The 14,944-nt window shown below is 50.4% G+C and overlaps 1 protein-coding gene across 1 annotated transcript in view; it reads right to left on the bottom strand.

Moving 5' to 3' along the window:
• Positions 1-14,944, bottom strand: part of PPP5C (protein phosphatase 5 catalytic subunit) — a 32,222-nt gene that overhangs the window by 14,225 nt on the left and 3,053 nt on the right. The window contains exons 2-4 of the mRNA XM_003799534.2: positions 11,139-11,380; positions 1,549-1,696; positions 908-1,029 (exon numbers count right to left, since the gene is read on the bottom strand). Of these exons, the coding sequence (XP_003799582.1) occupies positions 908-1,029; positions 1,549-1,696; positions 11,139-11,380 (512 nt within the window). The remainder of the gene's footprint in view (positions 1-907; positions 1,030-1,548; positions 1,697-11,138; positions 11,381-14,944) is intronic.

Here is a 14,944-nt window from a genome sequence, read left to right as displayed (position 1 = left end):
AATGTGAACATCCTTTCTCTTTGCTCATCTTCATCCTGTTCATGGTAACAGCTAATCCATTCAGAGCACAATGTGCCAGGCACTGTTCTAAGTACTGATGAGGATTAGACTCAGTTAACGCTCACAAATACCCTTGGAGGAGCCAGTATGATTATCCCCATTTTACAGACAAGGGAATCAAGGCACAGAGAGGTAAAGCCGCCTACCCATGAGCACATAGCCAGTAAGCAGGAAGATTTAACCTAGGCCATCTGGCTCAAAGATCCATCAACTGGCAACATCATGCATTGCCTGTAGGTGGGGTGGGTGAATGCTTGCTTGCACCAGGCCTAACTGCTCCCTAAATCTTCCCAATCACCTGCCACACTCAACTGCCTGTCAAGAGGACTCAGAGCAAATCCTCCTTATACCATCCCAGGAAGTGCAGGACCCCAGCAGTTCCCCAACTGTACAGTGAGGTCTCTGCATCCCTGAGAGGTCAAGGGAGAAGGTCTCATTCAGTTATAATACCGGAGCCTATGTCTCAGTTAGCTCAACAACCTGTGGCCAGCCGAACCATCTTAACGAACCATCAAATCTCAAACAACCTGCAGCAGCTGACAGCCACAGATGCTCAAAAGCCCAGGATCGAAACTGTCAGCCAACAGCTCTGCTGCTTCCTCACCTGTGGCCCAAGGCTGGTCACCTAACCGTCTGGCCCTGTGCCTCTATACCTCTGACAGGGTACCACCTGCCACCTCTCCAAACTGCCGTGGGATTAGATGAGATCATGCAGTAACCCCTCAGCATGGCACCTGATGCCCACACAGCGTCAGCTGTCCTGACTGTCCTTCTCCCGCTCAGCATCCATGGTGGTTTGTGCAGATGCTACAAGGAGTCCCAGGCAGGCCCAGTGCAGGTGTGATACCTGGTAGGCGCATTTCCGGTGCAGTTTCTTCTGGTCCTTGTACCACTGCATGAGCTCCTTCATGAAAGTGATTGTCACTTTGCCGTCCTCAAGCTTGGGCCCGCTGTACTCATCCTCGATGGCTAGTGTGTGAACAGAAGGAAAGTCAGTGGCCACAGTCATTGTGAAGGTGAGAAGGGCGGCCTGGCTCCCAGGGATGGGGCAGACCCAGCCCTGGCCACACAGGTCTCGAGGAGAATGGACTGAGTGCAGAGTCCCCTTCCCCATCAGGTCTGGCTCAGAGGCCTCTTCCTGATTCCCCAAGAGGTGAATCAGACAGCGGAGGCTGTGAAGGGTTGATGCTCCTGCCAGGAGGCAGGGGAATAGGTGGTAGAGAGGCCAACACGGAGCCAGGGCCCAGGCAGGGGAAGAGGGGCAGTGAGGAGGAGGGGGACCCTGGGCCCCAACCTGGCACAATGGGGATCACGAGGTCCAACTCTGGACTGCACTCAGGGATGCAGGCAGAGAAGCAACAGACAAGGACCCAGGGATAGGGCCAGGGACCACCCAGCTCGCCTGTACCTCAAAGTATGCAGGCAATGGGGAAGGCTCATGCCAAGATGTTCTTGGTGGGGAGGATGGGACAACCTAGTCTGACTCACTCATGCTCTCAACATCAAGAGAGTCCACGACTGAGCGCTTGTGCTCATCGCCCGCGATGGCCCGCTCGAAGGCCTTCTGCTTCACAATCTTGTTGCATTCCTGGTATTTCATTTTGGCGTCCTTGTCATGGGGCTTCACCTTTACCACCTGGGCAAGAAGGAAGGAGCATACACACTGAAGCCTCCACTGGGGACTGCCTAGCCCTGGTTCTGTGAACCCTGAAGTCAGACTGCCAGGGACCCCACGTGAGAGCAACCCTGTATGTGTTTCACTTCTGAGCCTTGGTTTCTGCACCTAAACAGGGTACAACAGAGCTGCCCACACAGGTGTGCTTCATAGGTCTAGCCATGGGTACTGTTAAAAGCAAACACCACTTCCTGTCTGAGAACCACTGCTCAGCTTCAAGTCCCTTGGGAACTAGCATAGGCATAAGCAGAGTGATAGAGGCAATCACCCTGAGGTCACTATTGTGTTACCAAGGCAGTGGGAACCTGAAAGGAAGGACAGACCAGGTCTATGATCACAATCCAGAGCCCAGACTCACCTGAAGGGTCAGTAACTTACTGGGTGACCCAGACTCCCTAAGTTCAAGTTCCCTCAGATATAAAGAGGGGATGCTGAGGGGCTCCCCCTGCCAGGGCTGTCAGGAGGAATAAGTAACAGATGCAAGGCCTGGCGGGCAGCAGGAGCAGGGAGCAGAACTGCATGGAGTCATGCGCCTCACTTAACCTCTAGGGACCCAGGACAAACTATTTCCCTCAGCTTTCTCCAGTGAAGAGAGGTGAGACTGAGCCATAGACCCAGGCCACCTGAGGCCAAATCCCAGTTCTGCCAATTATGAGCTGAGCAAGCTTGGGTAGGCCAGTCTGCCTCTCTGTAGGTCAGTTTTCCGGAGGCAAGACCCACAATGGTACCTAGCTCAGAGAGCCGCAGTGAGAACTGAGTGAGTGAACACAGCAGTGCCAGGCGAAAATGAACTGCAGAGCACAGACAGCTCTTCCTGGCCCCTTTCCCTGGGTTGCTGTGCCGAGTAAATGAGCCCAGTGAGCTTGGGGCCCTAGGATACAGTAAGGTAAAGGAGTCTGTTCCCTCTCCCCACTTTCTACCCCACTGACTGCACACTCTGACCCTCAAAAGCAGACAGAGCTGGATTCAGATCCTCACTCTGCACTTACTTGCTATGTGATCTCAGACAAGTGACTTCATGTCTCTGGTTATCTGTAATTATCACTGTACTACTGTGAGCCCTGCCTGACCTGCCCATTTCTGAGTTGGCCCCCATAGCTCCTGGTGCCAGGGAACAGAAGTAGCCAGAACTGGCCCTCAAGAAGCAGGGGCAGCCCCCGGTGAGCAGTGTGAGTCAGAAACCTATGCTAAAACACTAACCCTTGCAGGCTGGTTGGCCAACAGCTTAGGGGTGAGGCTTATTCACCCTGGGCATAGGTGTGTGTACCAAGCGGGGTAGGAAGAAGCTGAGGAGCAGTAGGCAATGGCCTCCTCCCTGTCTGGGTAGGTCCCAGCCAGGGCACCCTGCCAGATGGCTCCACCTAGCTCGTGGGTGTGATATAAGACAGGGGAGGGTTAGCACCACCAAACAGGCCCTGGAGTCCTTCCCAATGGGCTTCCCACACCTGGGAAAGAGTCCAAACCACTGGGCAGCATCTGTGGCTCAAAGGAGTAGGGCGCTGGCCCCATATACCAGAGGTGGTGGGTTCAAACCCAGCCCCCGCCAAAAACTGCAAAAAAAAAAAAAAAGTCCAAACCACCACATGGCCTGGCCCATGGACCACATCCACCTCACCACTGTCTCTATTTGCCTAGTACCACCCAACCAGGCCATCTCAAGCCCCTGATGTGCCAGCTCCCTATTAGCTCCAAGCCTTTGTACAGGCTGTCCCTGCCCAGAACACCTCCTTTCCACCTCCAACTCCTTCCTAGCTTCTCCTCCCTTAGGTCTTAGCCCCACTGTCCCCTCCTCCAGCTAGGTCAGGCACATCCTCTAGAACTCCATAGGGCCCCAGGTCTCCTTGCCTCAGCCCTGGGCACTGCTGGGAATGGGTCTGCCCACCACATTGGAAGATGGCTCTATGAGGGAAGGACCAAGGCTCAGTTACAGCTCTGTCCCCCATAGTGAATGAGTGGGGATGTGTAGGAATCACCACCACCCTGCACCTTTCATCAGTGGTAGCACTTATCTCTGCTGTCCCTCTGTGATACTCTTTTGATTCCCTACTTTCCTGGGTAGAGACAGCTCTATGGCTTCCATCTGGCCTTTTCTACCATAATGGCCCTCGCTGCACAGGTTTGGGGACCAACATGGAGATTCTGCCAGCTGCTGAGTATGTCCATTCTGATTACACATGCTGGAATTGCAGGGATGACCACAAGAAGGGTTCAGGGGTCCAGTGGACCCACTGTGAGCTGGACCTCAGCTCAAACTCCATTGATTACCTTACCTCCACAAACCCCTACTCTGACTGAGAACAACATTCTGAACACTCTGATCGCTGCTTTGCTTCTGCCGTCCATTACAGAGACCTGGCCTTCAATGGCTGAGGGCTACCACTTGGCCCCTGCCACCCTGAGATCCAATTATTCCCACTGTGTTTAAGTGTCCTAATTTATGATCGTGGTCCCCACTGTAAGGTCCAGCATACAGAGAGGCACAATCATCATTCTTCAGAGTTGCTGAGACTTGCTCACAAATCTATTTCTCAAAGAATTAGTGAAAAGTATGTCTTCTGAACCCTCTCAGTGTGGGTGAGTAGGTTTTAAGTGACAAATACACTTTGGTGTTCCGGTCTTCTAAGGCTTAGATCTCTTCCTTTATGTTAAACCAAGAGAGACTGGGCATTTTTCACTTGTCAAGGGCCACCTTTTGATCCATGTTTCAGCCAGCACTATATTAGCACCTTACCTAACTCCCAGCTGCAACATTCAATACAGAATCTGGGGAAAATGGGGTGGGGTAGATGCTGGGATGAAATGGGGTGGGGTAGATGCTGGGATGAAATGGGGTGGGGTAGATGCTGGGATGCTCCCTTTTGCCAAGGGAGAAGCACCCTAACATAACGATTACATTTTTTTTGTTTTTCTTCTACACATCACCTCAACTTCCCACCCCTTACTCTCCACCTGATGCAGTGGTCCCAGGACCAGAGCTTCAACTGTAAGTGCTAGAAGCAAGATAATTCCTAAGCAAGAAACTGTTAACTATCTTCTTAAACCGTGCATCAGAATTCCTAAGGCCTGATGGGGGTGAGTACTGCCTTTATCCCACTGGGCAAAACTGGGGCTAGAGTGAATGCAGCTGTATATTGCCAGATGTTGAAGTAGCCTGTGCAGTATTCCTGCATCTGAACGGGAGTGACTGAAGGGAGGCACTTACTAGACTTGCATCATGTCCTAAAATCTAGACCCAGCACAGTGGCTGATTCAAATGTCCCTTACAAAGGTGGAAAAAAAAAAACCAAACTTTTTATCTGAGGAAAGTGAGTCCCTTTTAAACTATAAGGACCAGAGTGGCACAGCAACGAGACGGCAGTCATGTCCCACTCCCCCCTTGAGAAAAGTAAACAGCTCTTTGCTATATAGACTCTAGACCAGTGGTTCTCAACCTTCCTAAGGCCGCGGCCCTTTAATACAGTTCCTGTGGGTGGCAACCCATAGGTTGAGAACCACTGCTCTAGACTGACTTATGCCACAGAGAGTTATACATCAACCTAACAATGTCACATCGACACCCATGTATAGCCAACAATGTATAGTCAATTACTAATTGATGTCAGTCCTACAAATCAAGGAGAATTCCTGAAAAACAGCTCTTATAATTGTCCCTGTCGTGATTTGTCGTGGAGCCTCTCCTTTGTTTCCTGGAGCAATTTCCAAGAAAACTTTGTAGTGTTTCCTAGGCTGTAGTCCTCAACTCTGGCTCAAATAAACTCTCTACCTCTATTAATTTTGCCTTAGTTTCTTCCTTTAGGTCAACAGGTATACATGAAGAGAAGGATAGCAGCTGAGGATAAAGGAATGAATAAACAGATTACAAATTGAGTAAAATCCAATACTATGACACATTAACACCCCCAAAAAGGCACACAGCAAGAGATGACAGTGTCTCTTAGCTCAGTTACACCAGATTCCTGAAAAGGTGAAGGTGGGTTTGCCAAAACCACCCCTGCTTATGGAACCTGACAAGATGGAATGGAAGCCTGAAAATCTGAATGACCTTCACACTAGTTGACGTACTCATACAATACAATGGACTTCTTAAAAAGAAAAAAGGGCCACCGCCTTAACTCCTTATACAAAGGCAAGGTAAAGAACTCAGGCATCTGTGTAGAACTGGCCCCATGATTGTCCACTAAGGAAATTCCCCACTGACCTCCCATAAGCAAGGACATGCAAATTCTAACTGTTAGAATCTAAAACTAAAGCTTGTTCAATTCCACACCAATAATGAATTACGAGTTTCCCTTACAGATGACAGCACTGGAGCCACACAGAATCATTCTTCCACCTACATCTACATAATTGATGCTTCCGCCACCCCCTTTTTTCTTCTAACATTCCTCTTATTCGATTATAAAAAGTAAATTTCCTGGGCCTCACAAGAACATAACCATTTTGCCTCATCAGTCCCCTCCTCCTTCCATTATCCCCATAGGCCTTTAAATGCTGAAGCTTCTCTTTTGAAAAACAGTCACAGGTCTACCTCAGCATCTTTCCAAGGTGAGTCCCCAATTTGGTTTAATAAATTTCTACTGGATTGATATTTTTGCCTCAGTCACTTATTTGGGTTGAAAGACTAGACTTATTTGGGTAAAATGACTGAATTGCAGTTATATGTCAGTATCTTCTCAGTTGTATATCCTCTAAGGCAGTAGTTCTCAACCTTTCTAATGCCTCCTAATGTTGTGACCCTTTAATACAGTTCCTTATGTTGTGGTGACCCCCAACTATTAAATTATTTTTGTTGCTACTTCATAACTGTAATTTTTCTGTTATGAATCGTAATGCAAATATCTGATATGCAGGATGTATTTTCATTGTTACAAAGAGGTCGCGACCCACAGGTTGAGAACTGCTGCTCTAAGGGAACTGTGTTTGAGGACCAAGGGTGGACTATGATACTGTGAAATACATATGTGGCATTCATAATGTTTCATTTCCTGACATACAGGTTCTAAAATCTTTGGAATCTCCAAAGTGGTAGGGTTTTGTATGTTAATGAGTTGACTGGTGGCTGGCCACCCCTAAGTAGCTTCAAGGTGGGAGCTAGTCACTGAAAAGACCAAGGCAGGATTATAGGACTGAAACTTTCTGTCTCATCTCCCCTCCTCCGACCTCTAAGGAAACGGGCCAAAGGTTCAGTTGATCACCAATAGCCAATGGTTTAATCAATCATGCTTGCCTAGAGAAGCCTCCATAACAACCCAAAAGGACTAAGTTCTGGAAGCTTCCAGATAACTGAGAACATGTAAGTTCCTGGAGGATGGTGCACCAGGAGAGGGTATGGAGGCTCCACGACCCTTCCCACACCTCCGCTGTGCATCTCTTCATCAGTAACTTTTTTTTTTTTTTTTTTGAGAAAAGAGTCTTAGTCTATTGCCCTGGGTAGAGTGCTGCCATGTCATAATTCACAGCAACCTCAAACTCTTGGGCTTGAGCAATCCTCTTGCTTCAGCCTCCCAAGTAGCTGGGACTACAGGCGCCTGACACAATGCCCAGCTAGTTTTTCTATTTTTAGTAGAGACAGGGTCTCGCTCTTGCTCAGGCTGGTCAAGAACTCCTGAGCTCAACAATCCACCCAACTTGGCCTCCCAAAGTGTTTGGATTATAGGCATGAGCCACTGCACCTGGCCATCTGTAACCTTTGTAACATCCTTTCTAACAAACCAGTAAATATGTTTCCCTGAGTTGTGTAAGCCCCTCTAGCAAATTAATTGAACCTATGAAGGGGGTTGTGGGAACCCTGAATGATAGCCAGCTGGTCAGAGGCACAGGTAAAACCACCTGGGCAACTGACAAATTCTTTGTCCCACAAGAAGATAGTCTTGTGGGGCAAAGCCTTCAACCTGTTGGATGTGATGTTACATCTATATAGATAATGTCAGAACTGAATTGAATAAGAGGATACCCAGCCAGTGCCTAGTACAAAACTGATTGCTTAATTGCTGGTGGGAAGAAATCTCTATACATTTCCTGGTGACCAGAAGTTTCAGAAGTGTTAATTACTGAGTTAAGAAAATAGAAAAAAGAAAAAATACTGATTTTTATCCCTATATTCTCAAACTCTTTAACAGATGAGGACACTAAAACCCAAGAGATAAGGCACTGGGAGACACTGGTTCCCAGTCTGAGCTGGCTGTGAAACTGGCATCCTGTGCCTTGCATCTCAGACCTTCTATGGCTGACATCATAGCCAACACACACCTATATTCATGAAAGTGAAAAACATTTTTCATTAAACAATATATACATATACTCTCTCCAAACGATGAACAATTTTCTCTTCTCCACATTTAATGAAGATGAAAAGTGCTGGTCTCAAGACATTCAATTGACTTTGCTGCCCACAAACAGTTACAAGCATGAACTCTGGGTTCAAGTTCTAGCTCTACCACTTCCTTGGTGGGTGACGTTGGAAGAAGGGCTGCCCTTCTCTAGGCCTTAGTTTCTTCCCTATAAAACAGGTTGGATTCAGGCACACAAAGAGCTCCCAGTGGTGCTGGAGCCAGAGTGAGCAGCACATGAGAAAAATGAGGCCCAGAAAGGGAATACCCTCACATAAGAACCCAGGCTGCTGAAAGGTCACATCTGGCTCTGTCCTCAGGTGAGCTCCGGGTCCAAAAGGACAGGGCCTGGGCAATGTCCTCTGTCACACTCCAGCATCTGTTACAAGAGGTGTCTGGAGGGCAAGAAGGGTCTTGGCAGGGGTAGCTGGACTGGGGCACACAGGGCTGAAGAACCCTGTCAGAAGGGAGCAGGATGGAAGGCCTGCAGGCATATGATGGCCTCCTGATAGGCTAGGCCAGGGGTTCTCAAACTATGGCCCGTGGGGCACATGAGGCCTGCCGTAGACATTTATCCGGCCCACTGTTGCCTATCCTGCTTAGCAGCCGACTCGTCCCGGGCCTGCTGTCCAGCCCTCCAAGGTCTGAGGGACAGTGAACTGGCCCCCTGTTTAAAAAGGACCCTTGGTAGGCCTTCAGGCTCAAGTGAGGGTCCCCAGTGCTGCTGGGAGAGCCCCCACAGGGAAATGGACTATGACAATTTAGGGCCTGGCTGTGGCTCCACCTCGAGTGGTTCTGCAGAGGGCTCTGGATACTCCCACCAGCCCTCCTTGGCATCAGCCAAACCTGGACACAGTTCTCATGGATGTGACCACCAGATGGCTGCAGCCAACCACCCAAGCCTCAGGAAACATGTGAGGTTGGGGCCCAGACTGGGCCAGAGTCCTCAAAAGAACCCGCTCCTTGCTTTGGGGAAAGACTTTCCAGCAACCCTGAAAGTACCAAAGATCCTGCCCTAGACTTGTCCTCTTGGCACTCTTCTTGTCTTCTGCCCCCACACATCTCCCCCAGGTCTTCGTCCCACCTGTAGCCCAGCCCTATCTAACCTCAGCCAACCTCTACTATCCTTGGTTATTCATTACTGAGCCCTGCCCGCCCGTGACCTTCACTCACACCATGTCATCAGAGCCAGGGGATGGCTTGGGAGCCAAAGCTCAGAAGGACTCTGATCCACTGTACCTCCCTCCATTCTCCCAGCTGTCACTCTAACCCCCTCCATGCCTCTGCCCCCACCCAGACATAGCCATCCCCTGGCCATACAGGGACCTGAGGATTCCCCTTCCAGACAGTCCTGCTGCTATGACTGGTGAGGGCCCTTGGCTCTCAGCCTTTAGCCTCTCTTGTACAGGCTGAGAAATCATCCCCTGAGATAAGTTTTTCCTCTCCAACTCCCACCCCCAATTTAATATTAAATTAACAGGCCAGCTGGCCCCTACCTCTCTCTGGGGGGGTCTCAGGGAGAACTTTTCACTGCTCCCTTTGCCTACATTTTCCTTCTTTAATCCCCTACCATGATGAACTCCACTTCTCCTATATCCACTAACTTCATTTTTCATTTTGCTGCTCCATCTTTGAACCTCCTCACCTTGCCCATTCTACCCCTGCCATGCATCAAAGCACCTTTGGGGTGAGCTCTGAGTTTAGGGGCCCTCTCCATCCCTCAGCTACCCTAGATCTTTCCACACCTCTTCCCCTAAGGGGTTACAGCACTATGCTGGGCTGTAGAGGGAGCTGACTGGTTCCCAATTCCTCTTCTCCTACAATCTCCACTCAGACACATCACAAAAATCTTCCAAATAACCTCTTCTGCCTTTATTTTTTGATTTGTGAAACTTGTAACTAGGTGTTTATGGAGGAAATAAACTAGGAATAAAGAAGAATGGAAAAAAAAAAAAACTTGGCTCAAGCCTTGACCCAGCCTAAAGTCCACCCTTCACCCCAGGAGAGCAGCCAGTCCAGGCCACCTGACCCAGCTTCCACCAATTGTAGACTGTGGCCTCTCAGCCCTCTTTGACTGCCCCACCCTAGGTGACAAGAAATGCTATCAGAGCATGTGACAGATGCAATGGAAGGAGGGAGTAAAGACCTGTCTGTATGTGGGAGAGCAGAACATGTACTGACCAAGCTCCTGCTGCATCACCCCAATGAACAGAACAAATGCCCACTCTCACCCTCAGGGAGCCAACTCTGCAGTGGGAGGGACAAGGCCCTAAGGGTCTAGCCACCTGGGTTCAAGTCTCAGCTCCCACTTACCAGTTAGGGGTCACTGGGCATGTGACTTAACATTTTTGGGCCTTAGTTTCCTCATCTGTGCAATGGGTGTGATCCTAGTTCCCACTTCCCATGCTGCTACAATGATTTGAGTCAGCCAGTCCCCAGCAAGGAAGAAATAGAACACATCTGGTGTGAAGATGTATTCTTGCTCTGTCATGATTAACATCAGAGCACCGTCTGCACCAGTGGTGGCAGTGATAAATTCACTAGGCAATTCCAGCCAGGCTTCAGATTCCCTTCTCATCACTACATTTTGATACACCCTGTCTGTTTGCCCCAACAGCCAATTGCTCTATTTTCTTCAAAGCACAGACCTTGGTCTATAGTTATGTTGTCGACCTACCCAGTGGTGGGCTGTTTTGCCAGCCCCTGAATTACCAGCTCCACCAGAAGGGTAGTGTGATTCCTGTTGACCACGACCAACATTAGCAACAATAACTGTCAGGCTAATCATCACAGGATACCAAAACTCACTTATTCCTCACATAACCCTTAAGGGTAGGTCCTCTGGTTCTCCTCATTTCACAGAGGGGGAAAGGAATAGAGAGACTAGGTAACTTGTTCAGGGTCACAAAGCATGGGGCAGCCCTCCAGGGATGTGACCTGGGTAGTCAGCTTGCAGCCAAGGGCCCTAGAAATACTCGCTGGCTAAATGAGTAGTGATTGAAGACACAAATGGCCCCTCAGCAGCCATCTGGCACAGGGGCCAGCACTGGGTCACACCCTGCAGCCCAGCTTACCGTCTCGTAGTCTCGCAGGGCAGCCCGGAACTTGCCCAGTGCCATGTTGCTGGCAGCCCGGCGGTAGTAACCCTTGATGTACTTCTTGTCGAGCTCAATGGCCCGTGTGGCATCACCCAACGCATAGCCGTAGCACTCGGTACGCAGGTAGGCCAGGCTGCGGTTGCCATAGTAGATAGCATTGCCGGGGTTCAGCTCGATGGCCTGGCTATAGAACTTGATCGCGTTCTCGTAGTCCTTGGCTGCGGAGATGGAAGAAGAGGCATAAGGCAATGTACCACCCCAGCCAGAACAGGCCCTAGGTTGGGTGTGGTCCAGTCCCCTAGGTCACAGGTGGGAAAGCTGAGGTCCACAGCTGAACTCAAAAGCATCTCTTCAGCCTGCCCCTCTTCGCTGCACTGATCATCCCTCCCTACCTCAGGCCCTGTCCCCTCAGGCCACCATCTTCAGGAACCAAACTGATTCCACATACCCACCCAACACCCACCCCTCAAGGCACCAAGCTGGGCACTACTGGCAGGACTTTAGGAGGGGCTTCCTGAATCCTCGCCATGGTCCCTAGGGGTATGTTAGTGAGGGCCAGAGCTTTGAATGAGGCAACTCTGACTCTGTCCTGGGCCCCCTGCAATTTGGCAAAGCAAGTAAACAAGCCCAAAGAGGAAGTCAAGTGGGAGAATAAGAAGTGGGGAAGGAGAAGGGACATATCAGCAGAGACCTGAAGGAGGAAGACACAGGCCTGGAATAAAAGCACTGGGGCAGAAGACAGTAGGTGGAGACCCTGAGGCATGGCCAGTTTGGAGTCTGAAACAGGTGTGGCTAGGGCGGAGGGAGATGGGAAGAAAGGCAGGGAGGGTGGAGGGACAAATCCCTAGGACCCTGAGCCACAGCAGAAGTCTGGACCTTGGTGTTCTATTATGCAGTGATAGCATGTGACATCTGGCCAAGGGGATTTAAAATAAGCCATGGCTGTGCCCTGTGGAATCCTCACATCTCCGTGGCGTAAGTACCACCCAGTGCTTACTTAGCAGACAAGCTACAGGGTCTAACACCCTGTCTGCACCTGAAAAGCCAGGCTTGACCCCTCCCATGTGCCCATTTGACAGGCAAGAAAACTAAGGCTTAGACAGCCTTAGAGCCTTGCCCAAATTGGAGGGCTATGATGCGCCAGGTGCCACCTGGGATTTCAGTGCACGAGGCCCTTCACATAACTCTCACAAGGACAGCTGCATCACCCCATTCTCCACACAAGGAGAATGAAGCTCACAGAGGGAGGGCCTGTGCCAAGGTCATACAGCAAGAGACAGATGGGGATTTGGAGCCAGGCCAAGGCCAAAATGCTTCTACTCTTACCTCCCATGCCAGGTGACTGCTGGGTGGGAGCCTGGTAGAGGTGCAGGCACAGATGGAGTGGCAGGCAGTTGGGATCCTGATTCCTTGCTCTGCCACTTACTAGCTGTGTGGCCTTGGGCAACATAGGAACCCCCTCTGGACTTGTGTTTTTGAACAGAATCCCTACTCTAACTCTGGACTTGAGTCTTTGAAGAGTCCCTACTCTAACTCCCACTTTAAACCATGACATTCCCTTGTTTTGTCTGCTTAGTGTCCAGTGCCACCATTTGAACCTAAGCTTTCTCATACTTCCTTGAGAACCTCCCCTGTCTGATGACAAGGAACCCCCAGCCCTGCCCTCCCAGTGCTCACAGTCCAGAGAAGGAGACAAATCCATCCCCAGTGATCCCCCGAATGTTCATGGTCAGGGCAGCCCAGAGGACACTGGTGCTGAGACCCGAAGGGTGAGAGTGAGTCAGGTAAAGAAAATGGAAGAAGAGAGGCCCAGGTTCGGGGAGGGAGGCACAGAGAGATGGAGATAGACACTGGAGAAGGGAGAATAAGCTGGGTGCTGGGGACATGGCCAGTAACAGTCTACTGACAATCTTTCCTGCCAGCCTAACTCCTGGAAATCTTTCAAATGGCTCAGATGTCTCTTCCTATGGGAAGTCCTCCTTCACCCCCAGGGCAAGGTCAGATGTTCCCACCAGGCTTCCTTAGTCCTTGGGCTCCCCTATCCCAGCCCTGTCCACTCCAGTTGTCACTGTTAGGTGATGAGTCCTTCCCCTCTGGACTGTAAGCCATAGATGGGCAGGGCCCAGGACTTTCCAGAAACAAGCAAGGGCAGAACCGGCAGCCCAGCTCTGACCAACCCTCCCTGGAATGCCAGCACCTTCGAGGACTCCTTCCAGCCTCCTGGCTGTATTCCAGAGGCCAGCTGGCCAGCACTCTTGATGGGTGAGCCATTACTTACTCAAGTGGCACAGGGTAGAGAGCCTGGTGTCTCCGAGCCTGACACCAGCTCTGCAGGTCCCTAACAGCAGACCTCAGGCAAACAGCTGCCCCTCTCTGAACCTCATCTGCTTACCTGGAATTTGAGAATCACAATCAGCTCTGCCTCACTGAATGGCTGTGAGGCTTCTCTGAACTTACTTACGAAAACTGGCTTCCTCAGAGTAAACAGTCACAGATACTCTTTTTGTAAAAGAAGTGAATGAATGAATGAATGACTAATGAAGGAAAGAAGTGAAGAAAGCTCAAGGAAATAGGAGGGGCCTGACCTACACACCACATCCTGGGCCTACTGTAAGTGCTAGAAATACAAACACATTTAAGCCGTAAGACATCTCCCATTTTAGAGATGAGAAAACTGAGGCACAGAGATAGTTAGGGATTACACAGGGATTACACAGCAGGAAAGACGAAGAAATAGGATTTGAATGGACGCAGCCTGAGCTCTTAATGATGATGCTTCCTCTCCACAAACTCTTAGACCTTAAAGGTTAAGCAGTACCCCCACCCCAATTTTACAGAGAAGATGCATTGAGGCCCAGAGAGAGGAGAAGAGGGCTGAGTCACTTCCCTTGGACTTGGACATGAGTCAGGGACCAAGCTCTGCCCCTCAAGACCTCTGGAATGGGCCTAAGCTCCCTCCCAGCTGGTGGGAAGACATTCTCTGAGCTTCTAGGACCCATCTCCCAACTGAGGCCCCTTTTCTCTCTAATAGGACAAGGATGGCTGTGGTAGGGACTCAACCTAGGAGCTAAGCACGTGGCAAGGAAGGGGATATCCGGGCCCTGCTGCTCATATACTCTGACCTTGGGCAAGTAGTTTCGATTCTCTGAGCCTTGCTTCCTCTGTAAAACAAACAGGGCTGTTCCTACCTACCTCCCAGCCCCCAGGGAAGATTAAACCCAGAGGTATACCTGGCCACCGCAGGGCTCAATTACGGCGAGCTTTAATTATTCGTTTTATTGTTATTCCCATAGCCCCTGAGCCTGGAGCTCTGTGCTTGCCACTGCCTGCCAGACAGCAAGAGGCCTGGATGGCAGGGCTATATTCTCCTTCATGCCAGCTCAGTGCCACACACCTCTGGTTGCCTGCCCAGCCCCAGGGTTCCCAACTGCTTGGATCTCTAGTCCTGGGGGGACAAGGGGTCCCTCCCAATTGCTAATGTTCCCAGAATTTGTACAGCCTCAGCAGCAACCTCTATATTGGCTGCTCCCCCGGAGCACCATCTCAGGGACAGGCCACCTTCCATGTCATCACCCAGCTGAGATTTGGCCCCTCCTGGACATCCTTGACCCTTTAACTCCCAAAGCCTGGTAGTCACTTTGTTCTGTCAAGGAATATCTCTCACATCCATTAACTCCCTTCCACCCCTGCCCTGCCCTAATCTGGCCTGTCCTCTCCTGCCCAGGCTTCTGCCCTAGCCTCCACTGTGGCCTCCCAGCCTCCAGTCCTGCCCCTATAGAGTG

This window comes from Otolemur garnettii, unplaced genomic scaffold (genome assembly GCF_000181295.1).
Source record: "Otolemur garnettii isolate 467f Iridium unplaced genomic scaffold, OtoGar3 scaffold00152, whole genome shotgun sequence".
NCBI lineage: Eukaryota > Metazoa > Chordata > Mammalia > Primates > Galagidae > Otolemur > Otolemur garnettii.
Note: the sequence above shows the minus strand (reverse complement) of the source record. Positions and strands in the feature narration are given on the sequence as shown.